The 19394-nt window shown below is 41.8% G+C and overlaps 1 protein-coding gene across 2 annotated transcripts in view; it reads left to right on the plus strand.

Moving 5' to 3' along the window:
* The first annotated feature begins 7780 nt into the window (after positions 1–7780).
* anos1b (anosmin 1b) overlaps positions 7781–19394 on the plus strand; it is a 55413-nt gene continuing 43799 nt past the window's right edge. The window contains exon 1 of one of the 2 annotated variants that reach the window (XM_087830500.1): positions 7781–8209. In XM_087830500.1, coding sequence (XP_087686626.1) covers positions 7781–8209 — 429 coding nt within the window. The remainder of the gene's footprint in view (positions 8210–19394) is intronic. The other variant, XM_087830501.1, reaches the window with a different exon arrangement.

Genomic DNA, 19394 nt, shown 5'->3' on the forward strand with positions numbered 1-19394 from the left:
TACGTGACTGCCACCGACTGGACGGGAGAGCTGCGCGTGCGTTTGTTGCTCCTGGAGCGTTTCATGAACAGATTGATGCCCTGCTCCACAAATTGGCTGTTTGGAGGCCTCTCATAAACTACCTAATGTTTTATGTGTTTTTCTTTTTCTTTTCTTTTTTATTGAAAAAGCTCTCATCTCTGCCCCTGAGTCTGACCCCTCTGTCTCCATCCCCTGCTCTGCTGTTTTTGACTAGTTTGACCTTGTGACTCTTTCTTATTTAGAGGATGTGGTTGGCCATCCGAGACCAAATGATCCTGCCCCTCACGATTTTTTTAAGGAGATGTTGCCTGGCATAGGGCAGGTTAGGAACCGGAGAATGAACGTTTTGCGGTGCTGCAAATGCTTGCATTTGATGCGGTACTTGGATTGTTTTGCCACAAGTTCCCGGCATGCAATGCGCGAAAGTCACGAAAGTCAAAACCATAAAGCCTTTGCATGAAAACTACTGCTTTGATGTACACTGCCTTGTTGGTATATATGTATCAATCTAATAAACTTAAACCTACACCATTCTCCCTATTCTGGATTTTAAACAGTACATAGCGGAAACAAAGAAGACTGCTTGGTAGAGTTAACCTCCTGAACTATCTACAACACATGGTAGAAACCTGAAATTAAGACCAAGAACACTAGAGGTGAGACATGATCATTGATTAATATTAAAATTAATAAATGACAGATTTAGGGATATTTTCATAAACTATTTATTTACCAAAACAATACAAAACAGCATGGTAGCACAATATATTTTTTAACACAGCAACCTTTAAATATGAAAGGAGACAGAGAAAGAAAGGTGAGAAAGAAGAATAAGAATAACACTTAATTGAGTTTTTGATGGCATTTTACACACAGTACTAATACAGTATCTAGAAAATATGGGAAAATACTGGCATCATATACAGTACTTACTTCTGAAGAAATTATATGGGGCCCTGAAAAACAGGACAGAAGTGAAAGGCCTCCACCACTTGCTGATGTTGCTAAATCTGTGGAAGCTATGCCATAGCTACCACCAAACAATTCAGTTATTTTTACACATTTGGCAGCGTCTGCCTGAAGGGCTTGTTTCTTTTTGGCCCTATTTTTTTCTGCACCTCCTTTCCTTTTTTTTGTTCTCCATTTTCTTTAGTTCGTCTATAAGATTGCGAAACAAGGGGGCGGGTGCATCCGACCTCCTCGGCTGTAATTGGTCCAGCCCAGAGTCGATCATGACCAATTGGCCAATCCAACACCTTTCATTATTTATACCCTTCCAAAAAAATAAAAAATAAAAAAAAAAATCGATCGGCCCATAAAAACAAAAAATCGCCAGCGGCCCACCGGGCAAATGCCCGGTATGCCCGATGGCCAGTCCAGCTATGGTGCCTGCTAATTTTTAGCATGCAGAAACCTGCCCTGGACCACACTGTATTGGCTAACTACAGGCCTATCTCCAAGCTGCCTTTTCTGTCTAAAATTATGGAGAAAATATTCCTAATTGATTGATTTTTTTTTTTAAATGAGAATGGTATCTTGGAGATTTAGTGATAGCTTTGTTACCTGTGATTCTGGTAATCATGTTGTTCTTGTCCTCCTTGACCTAGCAGCTGCTTTTGCCACTGTAGACCTCAACTGTCTCGTTTACACCATCTTGCAGGCATTCATGGTACTACTTTGAATTGGTTTGAGTCTTATTTGTCTGACATAACTTTTAGTGTTAACTTTTTAAGGGTATGAGTAATTTTCTGCTGCTCTTCCGGACTCAATTTTAGGGCCCCTGGATTTCCCTTGTATTTACAGCTTTTGGGAGCCATCCTTTGAAGGGATATTTTATTGTTTAATTTAATTTAATGCGCTTCCCATTTTTTGTTTGTCATGTCAAGTGTACGTACGGCACTTTGTTTTCAGCTGGGAGTTGTAGCTAATGCTAATAGCAAGTTCATTTAACGAATGAAAAAAAAAAGACCTGTTCCTGAAGTATCTTTATGACTCTATAATTGTGCCCTTATTGTCATTAATCCAGTCCTTCTGGTCCCTTAAATATATTTATAAAACTGAGATGTTATATTTCTTTCATTTTCTGCTGCTCTCTTGGCCAGACCTCTCTTTAAAAACACATTTTAATGTCAATGAGACTTTGCACCTGGTTTGTTAGGCTGCATTTCTGTAGCCAACAGTAATTTTTAAGATTAGCTGGTGAACAGCAGTTAATTAATGTGCTTCACAAGACTGGTGTCCATCACACATTAGTAATATAATAAAAATATAATGTGACCAACAATAAATTTATTGTATTTGTAAATTAAATGTACTTAATTAAAAAATTTACAGTAGTAAAATTTAACCCCATCCATGAATCGCTACCTTATTGTGGTGGGGGGTTTGTATGTCCCAGGGATCCCAGGGCCTATTTTGCCAGGGGCCTTTTGCTCCCTGGTAGGGTCTCCCATGGAAAATTGGTCCTGGGTGAGGGACCAGACAAAGAGCGATTTTTAAAAACCTCCATGAGAAGGGTTCAAGGGAGCGGTTCACCCTACCTGGGATAGGGTTAACGGGGGCCCACCCTGGATCGCGCGGGGAGGATACCCAAGGGCGAGTGCATGGTGGCTGTACACGGGGCCCGGCCGGGCACAGCTTCTAAAGGGACATGAGCCCACCCTCCTGTAGGCCCACCACCCGCAGGAGGCATCTTAGGGGTCTGGTACAGTGTATGTGCTGGGCAGCAACCAGGGGCAGAGACCGTGGCAGACTGTTCCCCGGCTACCGAGGCTAGCAGTTGGGACATGGAATGTCACCTCTCTGGTGGGGAAGAAATCTAGCTGGTGCATGAGGTTGAGAGGTACTGGCTAGATATAGTTGGGCCTCACCGCCAAGCTTGGGCTCTGGAATCAGTCTCCTGTAGAGGGGCTGGCCTCTGTCTCAGTCTGGAGTTCCCCTTGGTGACAGCGGGCTGGGTATCTTAATATCCCCTCGGCTTGCTGGCTGTACATTTTCCCCGGTAGATGAGAGGATTTGTTCCTTGCGTCTTCAGGTCAGGGAACGGGTCCTGACTGTCATCTACGCCTATGTGCCAAACAACAGTTCGGAGTACCCGGTCTTCTTGGAGTCCCTAAGTGGAGTGCTTGAGGACACTCCACTTTGGGACTCTGTCATTACTGGGAGACTTCAACACTCAGTGGACGATGACAATGAGACCTGGAGGGGCGTGATTGGGAAGAACAGCCCGTCAGAGGCTCTGAACCCGAGCGGTGTTCTTTTACCGGACTTCTGTGCAAACCACAGTTTCTCCATAACATCATGTTCGGACATAGGGGTTTCCAAGTGCATGTGGCACCAGGACACCCTAGGCCGCAGGTTGATGATCGATTTTGTAATCATATCATCAGATTGAGTCCAAATGGACCATGTTCAGAACCTCCATTGCTGAAGCTGCTGCATTGAGCTGCGGCCACAAGGTAGTTGGTGTCTGTTGTGGTGACCTCTGAACCAGATGTTGAACACCAGAGGTGAAGGGAACCATCACGCTGAAGAAGGAGTCCTATCAGGCTTGGTTAGCCTGTGGGACTTTGGAGGCAGCAGATCGGTAACAACAGGCCAACCGGAACGCGGATCGGGCAGTAGCTAAGGCAGAACCTCGGGTGTGGGAGGAGTTTGGAGAGGCCACGGAAAAAGACTCTCTTGGCAAGCTATCATATCCTTTCTCTAGATCCACAAAGACGGTGCAACCCCATGTGACCTTCTCTATGCTTCTCTATCACTGAAAAAATAAAGTACACCTTTTGATTCTAAGTTTAAAAACTTGCTTCCACTCAACACTTTGTCTTCTACTGTGGTTTATCACAGGAGCGCCCCCATGTCGGGGACACCCTATTTGGGTTTTGTACAGCTTGAGCAGAGAGAGGAAGGTCTGTGTTCAGCTAAGACATATTTCACTTCTGCATCGTCTTTTAAGTATCAGTGTGTTTTAATAACAGAATATTACGATTAATTTTCTTAACATCAGTCTTTTTGCATTGAGAGTTGTTTTTAGTCCGAGCTCTGTCACTGTTTTCTTGTGGAAACAAAGCGTGACGAGGTTGTGGTGCTACAGCACATGAGCCTGTAAGATTACCTGCTTTATCTGGTAGTTCATCAGTTTGAACAGCAGGTGGCAGTGCTACATAAAATAACACATGAGATTCAAACACACAGCAGCTCATGTGCTCAATCTGCTTCTAAATGCATTACAGCTGAGGGCTGCTCCAGACCAACAAGTTCATCTGCAATAACACAGCATTACATATGAGTCAATTTCTATTTTAAAATCTGTAAAATAATAAGTAATTGAAGATCAAAAGTTTTTTTTAATCATTAAGTTTGAATTTGACCGAGATATTTTCCAACAGAACCTGAAGAGGATTTGCACCAGATTATTATCATATATTTACAACTGTAGTTCATAATATGTTAGACATTGCAGGAAAGCCATCATGCTAAGAAACTACATAAGGAAAACAGAGGGCTTCAAGATCCATTGAAGACATGGAGAGAGCAGCCGTCAATGCCATTAGGCATAAAATCTATTATATTATATCTATTCTAATCTATTCTGTAATAATAATAATAATAATAATAATAATAATGGAGACTACATCTGACAATAACATATACTTCAGTGCGATATGTTGCTTTGTAGCAATCCCATCAACTATTATTCAAATGAGTTGTTTTAGGTACTCGGGGAGTTTAAAAAAAATCTACTTATGAACGCAATATTCAAACTTGCAACAGACGCATTTCATGGTGTGGTGTGATTGTTGTATTCAAGAAAAAGACTCTGTCTTTGTTCCTGGGCGTTTGTAATGAACTGTCTCTGGCCTGCTGGACCATAGTTGGAGAAACATTACTGCTGAAGAGTCCTAAAAGCGACCAGTGTCAGATCAGCTGTAAGCAGTGCCAGCTGCAGGAATAATCTCTGACCACTTCAGTAGTCTTGGACATAAACGATAACAACATGGAATTGCGACTGTAATGGCTAAATGCACAGGATTCAGGAGATGACGGTGTTTCGATTAGATCAGTGACATGTTAAATACGTAAAGATTAGCTTTGAAACTGGAAACAATTTCTCTGTTTTGTAGTTTTGGAGGCAGGTGATTTTGAAGGGGTTTAGTTGGGATAAACTGTGTTTATGTGGTACGATGAATGTCAGATTCACGAGACTTCATCATCAGAGGGCTTCTGATGGCACAGAAAAAAAACCTTCTGACTTCTTTGTGAACATTAAAGGGAAAAATGACTCTTACACAAATGGAAACATGTCTAATGTTTCCGTGTCACACTTGTTCTACCTGTTGCTAGCTTTCTGTATCTCTGCCTTTCTCTTTCTCTCACTCTGTTCAAACACGTACGGCTTCTGACATCGAGTAGCTGTAAGCAGCCGCTGAATGCCTCTGTGGTGAGTGAGAATGTGCATCATGCACACGCGTGTGATGTTTGAGTATGTGTTGGTGAGAGGTTTTACACCGCTAATGGTTTCTTCAGAAACACGAGCTGGGTGTTTTATATAAATGTTATTCTTAGATGTAGATAAAAGGAAACTGCTGCTGAAATTGATTTGACGCTTTCTGTAAAACCACTTCAGCTGCTTAGGTTGTCTGAGATAAGTGTGAGCATATATAATGATATGGACAGTGTGGCTTCTACATCACGTTACTCATTCACTTTCTGTCACCATCATCAATCTGTATCTTGGACATTTGGAAAGGCATTCCTTGAAACCTTCAAATGAAAAACTGGGAAGAAATATTGATCTTTAATTGAAATAATCAAAACGTGGTAACACATTATACATATTAGTAGCTGAGCTTTGAATTTGTAATGAGTAGTTTTAAGTAATGAGCCATTTAAGTGACATTCAAAATGAAGAAATGCTAAAAAAAAGGAACTTACAAAGAAACAATGCTAGCTCAGATGTTTGGATTTCTTTGATTTTAAAGATAAATCACATGAAAATAAATGAAATATCTTTTAGTGTTTTTCTTTTCGTTTTACTAAAAGAAGCAAATGTCTATAAATACATCACCATAAAATGGTTAATAAGCCAAGACATTACACCAACCTACAGTATGTATGCCTTTCCGTACGACACAGAATGAGAAGCCTGCTTTATACAGCAGGGTCAAAAACAGTCCTGCCAGTACTTACTAAATATTTATACAAGTCCATTTCATCTAAATCAAAAGCTAGGTGATTCTTTCTGCTTTTCATTGCCAGCAGAGATGACTCCTCGGCTGGGTTACGCTTTCATATAAACAAACAGGGCTTTCAACTCTCTGTCCTCAGCATCTCGACTTGGCCTCGGTCCTAAAAAACCCCACTTGGCTCCGTGGTTTCTGTCAGAAAGTGGTGACTAACACACTGACTGGCTGTGTGACAGACACCTACCTCAACACATTCTTTAATTCTTGCTCCCATTAATAAAGGCGCTTTTATTAGTTCAGTAATTAGCCTTGGAGAGCATTCCCAGACTATAAAGGAAAGGTTGTTTTTCATAGTAGTAATGGTAGAGTGTTAATAGGCCTAAAACTATACCCTGCCATGCAAACCATTAGGCCATAAATGCTTTCTCTTACTTCACTGCAGCACCTCTCCTCATGTCACATGGATCCAGTTTGAGTTTTTTTTTTTAAATGTAATTTTCAGTTTTGTTTTTTTAGGACGAGGATGTTGATTATATGAAAAGATGTTTATGAAAAGGGAGAAAAGTATTGACGATAAAGGTGTATCAGTGATACGGGATATAAACTCTGCCTTTACCACCTGTGCTACTTTGTCACCTAATCACCCGCCTCTCTCCTCACAGCAGGACTTGTCCACTAAGCATTTGACAGATCGTCTATATGTCCTTATCGCCTTCTTGCATTCCTTAGTCTTAGCTTTGGACTTTTGGACTTTCTGCTCCTTTTGCTTTGTCTGCATGCCTGGTATTTGTAACCATGTAACAGAACATTAAAGTAAACTTTGGCCTGTTTATTATGTTTCTGCCCTCATAACAAGGCAGTACTATCAGAGCACTGATGACAACAGCAAGATTATCTTGGTGTTCTTGTTTTTGTTTTTGTTTCACAGCAGAATAAAAGTGGTCGTCAAAAAGACTCTGACAACAGTGATGATGATGATGGTGATGGTGAAAATAAAGATCATTATGTTGGAAGTGAAGCTGATAAAATTCAGCACAACCACGAGTGAAGCAACAACAATAATGACGATAACTCCGCACCTGAACCTACAAAACACGTGCAAGAATATTAAAAAGGGATAAAAATGATTATGTGCATATCTAATGTTTTAAAGCAATAAACGTTTCAATGATAATAAAAAATGTAATTAAACTGATTGGATGCTTGCTTGGATTAGAATTAACGTGTTTCAGTGTGATGACAGTGATGCACACTATCAAGCTGAATACCAAATGGAATCAAACACTTTCTTCTTGTCGTCATAATTTTAACTTTCCGGGAGAAACACGTTAAAAAAGACGCTGCTCTGGTCTCTCCACAGTGCTGAAGTAAACCTGACCACTGACGCCTACAGCACTAATAGCTGGTGCGTGTGATGACGTTGATGGTTGCTGGTCAATTTTATGAAAACAAATGATGCAAAAACTGTAAAATTAAATTTAAAAAAATCGTAATGAAAGTGAAGAAGCGCGCACGCCAGTGGAAGCAGCACACACAGTAGTAATTATTGCTGCTTATGCACGACGTTGCCGAGGATGATGACGGTATTTAGGATAATGAGGATGAAGAACGTTATAACTCCACGTGGCCGCACTTGTACCGGTGGTGGGAGTGTCCGCGGAGGCGCTCCACTCCCTACTCGCGCGCAGGCACGAGCGGCGCTCGGATGTTTTCATTCTGAATTTATAAGTCAGAGAGAGGAGGACGCCTTCGAAACAAGAGGGAACGAGAGAGAAAAAAATCTTTTTGTTGTTGTTGTGTATGTGTTTGTATTAGCTTCCGGTGTAATGTCAGTCCGTCGGGCCGGTTTGGTGCTGCTTTGCGCGATGTTGGCGGTGACTTGTGCTCGCAGGAGTTCGCCGGAGCAGGAGGATGTTCAGGAGAAAACCAACAGCGCCAGATGCACATCCAGGTGCCTCACTCTGCACATGACCCAGCTAACCGCTGCTTTCAGACACCTCCAGGTACGGACAAGCATTTTGCCCCAAATCCTTTGTTTTAGTGTGTTTTTCACCTGAGGGTCACGTTCCGCACGAGCACCGGTGTCATCGCCTACAAAACGCGCGAGAAACATTTAATCCGGTCGGTCCGGTACAAAAGTAAAATGATATATGTGCTATGTTGAATGTTTACAATTACTGCTTGTTTTTTTTTTTTTTTTTTTGGGGTGGGGGGGTGGGGTGGGGGGGTCCACCGCAGCGCTGCCAGTATTAATCAATATCGAGGTTTTGTTTGTGGTCACTTTACAATAACACAGTTTTATTATTTTGTCAAATATGTCACTTTATATATTCACATAAGCTCAGTCTAAACATTTTTCATTGGAACATATTGAACCAGGGCGTCCGTGCATTTGTTAATTCTGCATAAAAGACGAAGGTGTGAACTTAAAATGTAAAATTATAACATGGAGATAATGATTTTTGCAGGTGATTTCCACATGTAGTCTTAGCCACAAGGACTAATTCCACTCAGTGTGTCAGTTAGGACAGATCGTGATATTTGACTGTAGAAAATACACTATGCAGCCATTTCAAACGTGCAGTTTACAAGTTGTTAATAAATGTTGCCCTCCTGTCTTCTCCCCTCAGTGCTGTGTTGTTTCAATGATTTTTGGATAAGCTAGGCCAAAAGAGAAAGGTGCAGTGCAGAGTAAAGCAGCTGAGTGCTGCACTATTAAGCAACAACAACAACAACCTTGTGATCTACACTTGAACTGTTGTTCTCCACGTGGTTTCCATCAGGAAGTTACGACTGAATGATGTTGACGTTGCTCAGATTGAAGTCGGCCCGTGTCGATACTCTAGTGGGGCGAAGGTAGGCCGAAAAAAACTTTGGTTATTGGTTTTTAATAGTTCACAAAATGGCTCGTCTTGCAGGGATTGCTGTGCTGTGTACTGGGGCCTTTGTAGTGAGGAATGTGAGATTAACAGGGACATTAGGACGTTACCAAGTTCGAAAAGCCACTTATCGTTAACGGCTTCAACATGTGCATGCTGTGTAGTGGGTGGGAAAGTCATTAACCACAGAGTTCAGCCCCAATGGCTCTGAGGTGTGCAGACAAAAGTGTGTGTGTGTGTGTGTGTGTGTGGGTTTGCATATGCTCACATATAAAACCGGTCTGGTCCTTGTCCATCCAGAAAAGACCCTCGCCACCTGTGCATTGAGTAATGAGGGTGGCCTCTGGATGACTTTACCATTTAGATGTTTGCATGTGTGTGTGTGTGTGTGTGTGTGTGGTGGGTGTTCTAGAACAGAGGTGTGAGAAAGGGAACATTTGGTTTAAACTTTATGAACCAGTGTGCAAGAATCAAATGTGCAAATTCAGTGATTCAAATGAAACCAGGTGATTTTTCAGCACCAGCTTCTGAGTTGGGTGTTTGAGTCTTTTGCTTTGGTTTTATTACTTTCCCTAGTTTCATGAATTGTATCAGGTTGTTTCTGATTTCTGTTCAGTTCATTTTCTCTGATATTATTGAAGTCTAGTTGTGCTGGTGCTCCAAGCTGTTTATATTTGATCCGTTGTGTTTTGTAGCTTTGCATTTTTGTGGAATTCTGTTTAACTTTGATGTTGGATTTATTGCTTTTTGGACTTTCATCCCCTCAATAAATCACTCGCCTTTTATTCATTGGTGTCTGACTCTTAGCATTTTGCATTTTGGGTCCTCACGTCGTAATAATTCCAACATATCACAGAACAGCATAACATAGACCTGGTAGACATATTCCTCCCTGAATTTGAGGATTTTCAGTCTTTTCTCCTTATTCTACCACTACAGCGGTTGCTAGCTTGCAGCAAAGAGAAGAAAAGGGTTTTCTGAGGGTGTAGGTCTCAGTCTGTGGGTTCCAGGCGTCTCTTCTGCCCTTCAAAAAGCTTTCATACCTGTCACTGGCTCCCTCACTGTTATTGGCCTCAAGGTTAGCCACCAAGCTCTTGGGGGGGGGGGGCTCTTTGTCTCCTTTGTTACCAGCTGTCTGCCCAGCCTCGTTGTTGTCAGCCTCCTGCTCGGCCACCTGAATGGTTCTCGCTCTTGGAATAATTTTGTCCGGCTGCACAAAATTTGGTTCTTATAACTGATTGAAGTAAAAATCTTTGGCTTTTTAAAATCATTTGAGGATGTTAGCTTGAGCTGTGGAAGACTTTGGTGTGTACCAAAAGTATTAATCAGTTAATCAGACATTTTTTTCTATTTTGACACATTTTGTAGAGTCTGTTTGATTAAAAAAAAATGTGAGATTAATCAATAATGCACTGATTTTATTGATTGATTCTTGATTTATTTATACACCAACACCGACTGGCTGTTATCTCCACGTCCACCTTGCTAACCGAGCTTGCTAGCATCAACTTCTAATTTAGCACGTTATACATTCGTCTAAAAGCGGTCATCTCTGGCTCCAAAAAACCCAGACGACACAAACGACATCCATCTTTTATATACAGACTGTGATTAGAAGAAATCGGAGAGGAAAAGGACGCAGAGCCTCCGAGGTTTTAAAAAGAGTCTGTGTGTTTAAACCAAAATAAAAAGCACATCAAAATTCTGAGGAAACAAGGAAACAAATTTCCTCTCAGCCACATCCTGGAGAGTTGCATCACTCCTCGAAACTATTATAGGACAGCTCAGAGAGCACACGGATTGATTGATGGGTAGGAGTATGTTAGAGCATTCATTCCCTCTAGAAAAAAGCAAAAAGCCTTTAGATAACAGTTCCAGCAACTACGACATCAGTGAAGACAAACTGAGCTTTACTCATCCTCCTCAGTCACCACACTCAGACACAAACACACACATTGCTTCCTCTGGCTTCATGTGGGTGAACTTTGTGTTTTTGGCTCTTTCTCAGTGTGTGTGTGTGTGTGGCTAGTGTGTAGCCACTAGAATTTGAGTCACCAGTTTTCTATTTACACCTCTCTTTATGCTGCGTCTCTGGGTTTTCCACTACTTTCCCTTGTATGGCGTAATAGTGTAATTATAGCTCTTTTGTGTGTGAGAGAGCACACTTAAATATATATATAAACACATGTTGGTATGTTGTCATATTCCCAGATTCCTCCTTGATGTAAGCTCCAAAAATAAGTGAAAAACTCCCGTCTTGCCCGAAGAGGCGAATTATTTTGCACATACGTAGTAGCTCAGATTAGCTCGTGTTCTTAGACGCTCACATGCTGCGGCGCTGATGCGTCGAGCCAGGGATAAGGGCCGGCGGTAGGTTAAACGAGCTCCCTGTGCATCCTTGTGTAAGTGTGCGCATGCGTGCATTTGTCTGTCCCGGCCACGCTGCGGTAGGTAACTCTAATCGGCCCAAAGGTTGGTCAGCCAACCAGTCACGCTCTGAAAAAGACCAGAGACAACGGTCAGGTCAGGTTGCACGGAGACAGACGAGGAGATAAGGGCAGGTGGGCAGACTCGGTCAAGCGTGAAGATGGGCAGAGGGATGGAAAGCAGGTGTGACAGACGCAGGTGAAGACAGACAACTCGGTGAACTGATACGTAGGCTATAGAAGCAGACTGACATGCAGCGAGACAGGCATCCGGGTGAGCGACGGCAGGAAACAAAGGCTTGTTTGATTCGCCTCAAAGATAAAGCCGGCGCAGCTTCGTGACTGCCCTGTCATTTGATCAGTGCATAGATGGCGATAAAGTTGTGGCAGTGTAAGAGCGACTCTCACCTGAAACCAGGACGAGAAATTCCAAAACAGTAAATCACAGCTGGAATGGCGAGGCTCTGAGGGCATGGCTTTGTTGCAGCTTTAGAAAGAAAGACTCTTTTGCCACATCTAGACTGTCGTGATATTTTATATGTGCTACTTAAATCCTTTGTTCTCCCCCTTGTTACTCCTTTCCATTGATAAGAAGATAAATGTCACACGTACGTCTGGGACAAACAAAAAGCAAATACTTGCTTGGGTATGGCCTCACCTTGCAAGGCAACTGGAGTCTTGTGAGATTCACAAGATGACTTTTTAAAGCTTGCCCGGCTTTGAAACTACGAGTTTACTACTCAGTAAGGTTGTAAATATCTGAAGAATCAACAGATGGCTCGCTGCCACAGTGCTCGACTGCAACTTTGCTTTCCTGCTGGATGCTCTCCGTGGTTCATTAATCTAATTGGCTGTAATAGATCGTAACAGATGGATAGTTCTTCCAATAAGCTGCCTTCTAAGGTGTGTTTCAGTGTCAGGAACAATAACTTTCTAAAGTCTCCACACAAACACACATGCACACCGTTATACTCCAAGTTCTTTTTTGCACATCTTTTCTTTTCTTTTGCACTGTCTTTGTTTTTGTTTTTGCAATTTTTGCACATTGCACTTTATGCTGTGTCGATGGTCTGTTATATGTAGCACCATGTACTGTAACACTGCACATGGTTGGAATGACAATGAAGCCACTTGACTTGACACAGGTTGGCAGACAGTTGATTTTCTTTGTTTTACACTCTTTGCGCTAACTTCGGTTCACTGGCGAGCAGTGTTGGTCAAGTTACTTGAAAAAAGTAATCAGTAACTAATTACTGATTACTTCCCCAAAAAAGTAATCCTGTTACTTTACTGATTACTTATTTTCAAAAGTAATTAATTACTTAGTTACTTTTTAAAAACACTTTACAACCTGAATAGGTGATAAAGCGATAGATCTTTCAGCCCAATTCTACTTTTTTTACATAATCCATCATACAAAATATAATCAAATGGAAAAGTCTCTTTTTAAAACTTGTTTTATTAGTTTTAATCTTTTAACTTTATGCATCAAGCAAAATTTTAATTATATGCAACATTCTCTGACTGGAAGAAATTTTTTTAATATTTAAACCTATTTTCTGCACATTCCTGCACATAAAATATTTTTTGTGTTTACACTCAGTCTTTCAAATAGATGCAAGTAAAACACAGCAGAAAATAAATAAAGTCAAAGACTAGCGGTCCTGTTGCTCTATTTTCACCTGTAAAGCAGGAGGCGGAGGTTTACCCTGGTGCAGGTGTGCCGCGGTCAGTGGAAGAATCCGCGAGTTTCTCTGTGAGTTTCCCATTACGTCGTAGCTACTCGGTGCTTGCTCGGAAGTTTAGGGTTTTTTTTCGCTGTAAAAAGTTTTCTTCCCACGCACAACGGACACTAATGTTTTTGTCACTTTTTATGGAATCAAACTCAAAGTAAGGTCAGTACTTCCACGCTTTAAACGCTGCACGCTCATACTCTCTCTGCACTCCATATATGATCCATTGTTGATCTGCACACAGCTGTTGTCACGAACGTCGCACTCGCTTACGTCACTGTCATGAGACATTCTCGCAAAAAAATCACGGTTTTAGTAACGCAGTAACGCAGCGTTCCTACGGGAAAGTAACGGTAATCTAATTACCGTTTTTGCAATAATAATCCCTTACTTTACTCGTTACTTGAAAAAAGTAATCTCTGCTGGCGAGCTTCCTAGTTTGAATACTGTCAGTCTTCTCATCTAAAATCAGTTTCTGATGGAAGGAGAAGGAGAAAGCTTTAAGATTTGGGAATGTAATAAAATTCCCTTTGTTTCGACGCTTGTTGTTTACAGGATGTAGGGCACCACGAACTCGAAGGTGGACACAACAATGAGTCACGCGCGCACACACGGACTAATGAGGGGCTTCTGTCGGGAAGCTTTCGGACCTCAAGGCAGTTTTTTTGGGAAGAACTTTATATTGTGTCGAGTGGAAGTTAGTCATGATATATTCATCACACAAACAAGCTGTACACCATCACCGCGTTAGCTTCTGGTCATCTGGGTGTGATTAGCAGAGTTAATGCCTGACGTTAAAGAGACTTTCTACTGCACCTCACCACAAGCGCTGACCACAGCACACACACACTTTCTCCTCCTCTGTCTCTCCTGCACACACTTTTGTTTTTTTTTAATCACTGCATCTGGCAGAAGTGTGATTTATATCTCTCTCCCCTTCAAACACTGACGGGTGTGTGCAGCTGCGTGCGTGCACGCCGACCGTGCACGCGTCGTCGTCTTTTATTTTAAAGGCTAATATCAGGTTGTTTTTCCTTCAGCAAAGATCAGCAGCAGTCAGAACCATGTGGAAGTCCTTTAGCGCAAGTGTTTCCTACTCCGAGGGTCAGTCTTGTGCTTCTGATGGGTCTCTCGTGACAGATTTTTCTTGCAGATCCCAGAACTGAAAGAAAGTTTAAGACCCAACAAGTGGAAAAACTTTTTTGTCTTTTATTTTATTGTAATATACATATATTTTAGCATGGTTTCTTGTTGTAGGACTTCATTTAAAAAAGCAGCTGAGGCCTTTTTGTGAAGTCTGTATCTTTATTTTACAATATTCTGTCTTGATGGATTTCTTGTGTTGAATCTTGGCTTTTCATTTATAAAATATCCTTGAAGAAGAAACTTTATCCAGACGAACAGCATCCTGTTTCCCAACACTCCCCATCCTTTCCCGTCTCCTCCTATTAACTAATATTTATTTCCACATTCTACCTTCTTTTGACTGTCTCTTTATTCTTTTCAGTGTCCTCCCTCCCTCTTACTTCCTCTCAGTCGCCCAGATCCAGCTTCTTTTCTCCTTTTCCAGTCATCTCATGCAAGTCCACCTCCTCTTTCTCTCTCAGACTTTTTTTTTTTTTAACATGTGCAGCTGTTTTGCCGCAGACACACATACATACACTTACCAAGACCCTATGAAACCTCACTCTGACCACCGTTTAATGGCCATACGGCACACAGACCCATCTAAACTGGCTTAATTGGCTCTGACAGCAAATATGTCCCATGAAATCGACTTGGGATTAGCTCATATATGTGTGCATCCATATGTGTGAGTGTAGACTGCAGAAGGCTCTAACGTGGATTGACTGACATTGGAAGGATGTTATGGCATGAAGAAGACAGGAAAAAGAACGATAGCGTGAAAAAGATTGAGAGCGAGGATGAAGATGTGAGGCCAGCAGGGGGGAACACGCCTTTATATCTCCTCTGTGAAAATCTGGAGATACTTAGCTGTCCTCTGTACTTTCGCTGGAAGATCTATAGTTTATCATCGGTGTCATTTCTAAGTCCTCTCCTGTCATTTTTACAGGAGTTGGCAGAAATGCGGAGACTTGGAAAGGCAGTGAGTCCAAATGAAACACAGGAGTGACAGGGTGACCAAAAGCTCCGCTTCCGTAATCCTTCTGATGGTGCATGAATGTTCAAACAACCCTGCTTAAGGATCTATAAGCGGCACAAAGCAAAACATCAAACTTTGGACTACCTATATACCTACATCAAATACTTCGTAGCAACCGATATCCATCCATGGTGTGTGTTTGCTAAGAAAACAGCACAAACTTGACAGATTTGCACTTGATTTATTATTTTGTTCCACTGTTCAGAAATCACACGGGGAGAAATGGAGGGTTCATACTTACAGCAGCTTTAATAGACCAGATAACAGCTCTCTCTCTCACCCATACTCTTGTCATTATTAGGTTCTTGCTAAAAGCTAGCCTAAGACCCAAAAGTTCATATAAATTCATCTGGCAGCTTCGGAAAGAGCTTCTGGGAAATGTGAAGGACGAAAGCCAAAAGTATTAAAAGTGGTAAATTATACAACCCATCAGAAAGTACTCCTAGCAGCAGGTAGCAGCACTGAACATCACCAACTGGTTGCACTAATGGATATCTGAGTTGGTAGCATAACAGCTCGGACTCATCGAGCAAAAATGTTAAGAGTAAGATTTAATACTGGCCTGTAAAATTCACACAAACAAACCCTCCCAGTAGACTGCCTTGTGAAGTGCATGTAGCATTTCTGCGAGTGCACATAAGGGTTTTCCTGTTTTGTTTTTGAATGGAAGCATATTTTCTTATACTTCAATGATACACCTCAATGTTGCAACGCCGAATTTATGCAGAAATATATATTTAGCCGCTCTATGTTCTTCAGTGTAGATTCAGAGTGTGCACTCCCTTTTGTTTCATCGTCATTCAGCTGCATCTCCCTGTGCCCGGTTCTTCCTGATAAAAGGGAGTTCTTCCTCCCCACCATCGGATTGCGGAGGTTTTCTCTCTCTTACGATATGAAACGCCTCGAGGCGGCTGGTGCTGTAAATCAATTGTTGCTATCTAAATAAATTTAACTAAACTTCCAGGCTCACATTCTGAGAGCGAGTCTGAGATGTTATGTCAGTTGTAATGTTGAGAGACTGAAGAAGAAGCTACTATAAGATGTGTATCCATAGCAACAGGGTTTTTGTACTGCAGACAGTATTAGCAAGCTTAGAAGTCAGCAGAGGAGGGAAGTGTTTCTCTCCGTGTCTCTATGCGGTACCATGACACCGGTTCCTTCGTTTCTGCCTCATCTGTTCTTCTCTGCATTTATTGCTCCCCACAGACTTGTTGCTAATCTATTCATTGGGGTTTACACAATTACTGTAATGTGCTACTGCTTCCGCCTTCCTTCTCTCTTCTGTGCCGTTTAAAGGCTGGTGTGCAGCAGCATTATCCCTTTAAACCTCCAGCACAGGTTACTGTTAAGCCAAGGGTGTCTGCCCCGTCATTAGTCATTTAGTGATCACGGAGGTATAATGTCAGAGGTTAGGAATACCTCTTTTTTTTAGATACTTATAGATACTGGGAAACCTTGAAGCTTTGCTCAAAATCTTCATTTCAATCTTATTCATTGTGTCTTTTTCTTGAAAGCTGACCAATTCTTCACTGCTGCCAACAGCTGGACAAGTGAGGCAGTAAGCAGCTGTAGCAGTGCACGGCGTGAGAGTATGAGAGGAATGAGGCAAACAAAATTTATGTCGAATTTGGGGCTCTTATCATTTTCACACATACACTCAACGGACGGTCTCTTTAGAAATCGGAGGTGACTTGCGGTTTGTTGGTTTTGGAGATGTAAAACAAGAATCTGGAGCTGCGTTCCCCGTCTTATAGTCAGCATTTAACTGTCTGACAGGCCTGTCTGAACACTTTATTTCAAAGTCTGTCTCAGGTTTAAGACCTTCATCACCCATGACTGATCTAGTGGCAGTAATTTCTTCACTTCCAGGCTTAGCGCTTGCACAAGTCAGCCTCCATCCATCGATAACAATGTGCATCCGTTCTGAGCGTTACAAGCGAAGGCGTCAGTTCAGCATCTTTGGTACCGTGAAATCCCTTAATTCTTAATCTCTAACCTTTAACCCCAGCACTGTCACCTTAACTATAACCCCATAGCCCTCATAATACCAGAAGAACAAATGCTAACCTAAAACCCTGAAAAGGGGGTGTGTGTGTGTGCAAAGAGTTGAGCTGGTTCAGGCTAAATACAGCTCACTCAGGAGAGGGTTTAAGAGTTGTTAAGGGGGCTTATCCAACACACACTAGAGGCTCAGTCTTTCTCTCTGAAGGCATAGCCACATAACAACAGGCAGTTACACACAAGTATTATAATAATTGTTTTGAAGGTGCACAAAGGCATCATGATTTTTCTGATGATGACAAAGCATTTCAGAGGGAAGGGCCGCCTGTTGTGCCAAAACTGACTATCCTGCCAAAGGAAGCTCAAAACAGCTGGTAGAAATTGTTATTTAAAGGCATTAAAATGACTCAAAATCCTCGAATTATTGCAGAAAAGCCAAATGAAAACTTAATGGTTTGTTTTTACGCCAGTTTAAGGGCTCAAAAGAGGGTCTGTGAGTAGTTACAGCCACACTGTGAAACAGCCACACTGTGTTCATGGATAATAGTTCTCCACGTTCAATCCAAAGTACCATATTTTCCGCACTAAAAGGCGCACTTAAAATCCTTTAATTTTCTCAAAAATTGACAGTGCACCTTATAATCTGGTGCGCCTTATGTATGAATTCTGGTTGTGCTCACTGACCTCGAACTGATTTTATGAGGTACACGGCGCTCAAACATCCGTCAAAAATGTTTTAGTACGACTTTGGTAAGCTACGAAGCCGCACCGCTTGATGGATTGTCGGAGCATTACGGCTACCGTAGTCAGAAGCCTGGCGGAGTAATCTATTCAATTCAATTCAATTCAATTTTATTTTTCTAGCGCCAAATCACAAGAACAGTCGCCTCAAGGTGCTTTATATTGTACAGTAGATCGTACAATAATAGATACCACGAAAAACCCAACAATCATATGACCCCCTATGAGCAAGCACTTTGACAACAGTGGGAAGGAAAAACTCCCTTTTAACAGGAAGAAACCTCCAGCAGAACCAGGCTCAGGGAGGGGCGGGGCCATCTGCTGCGACCCCAATCTGGGTCCAAAACTCCGTCTCCTTCAGGTCCCAAAGTCAAACGAACACTGTGGCATCACTGAGAGTTAAAAACTGTCTAAATTCTTTCATCTTTAATAAAATCATCAGCGTTGCTGCTTTACCAGGTGTAACAATAAAGTTTAACATCCAGGCATCCATGAAAACAGGATTGATTACATTTAACAGAGTTAGAAGTTAGCAGGAAGTTAGCTCGCTAGCTTCCACCTAAACATGATATAGCATGTTCTGACTGAGAGGTTTCTGAAAAAATTCAAACGTACAGCTCTGCTATCACTTCCAACATAAATGAAGACAGAAAACTAAACAGCAGTGACGTTTGTAGGGTTACTGAAGTTGGGCTAGCTGGTATATAATGATGTGCTATGTGATCGCTAGCTACACAGCTATGTTAGCATAGCATAAACACAGTGAAGTTAACTTTTTTCCACTTGATAAAAGTTAACGTGAGGGTTCCCGATGGTTAGGGACAAATGTAATCGCATGGCAGGATGCTGTAAACAGACCAAAGTTCAGTCAGGAGAACAACTGAGATAATCCATCCACAATACGAGGTTAGTCATTAATATACTGCAACAACACGGGAATAGAGCGGCTGCCGGAGAATTCAACATTAATGAATCAATAGTACGGAAGTGGAGGAAGCAAGAAGAATGAGTTGAGTAAGTTTAACTTGTCTGACTGTTCCACTTAATGTGTCTTGTAATCCGTTGCGCCTTATGTACGAAAACAGACCCGTTCATCGACAGTGCGCCTTAAAATACGGTATGATGGAGGACTGGCAGCCCGCCCAGTGTGTACGTAGCCTCTCGCCCATTCTTATGAATTTACAGAAGTGTCATTGCATGAATGATACAAAATAAATAGATTCATTAGTTCAGTATAGTTGTTG

Source organism: Neolamprologus brichardi, chromosome 17, assembly GCF_056152115.1.
Source record: "Neolamprologus brichardi isolate AB-2024 chromosome 17, ASM5615211v1, whole genome shotgun sequence".
Taxonomy (NCBI): Eukaryota; Metazoa; Chordata; class Actinopteri; order Cichliformes; family Cichlidae; genus Neolamprologus; species Neolamprologus brichardi.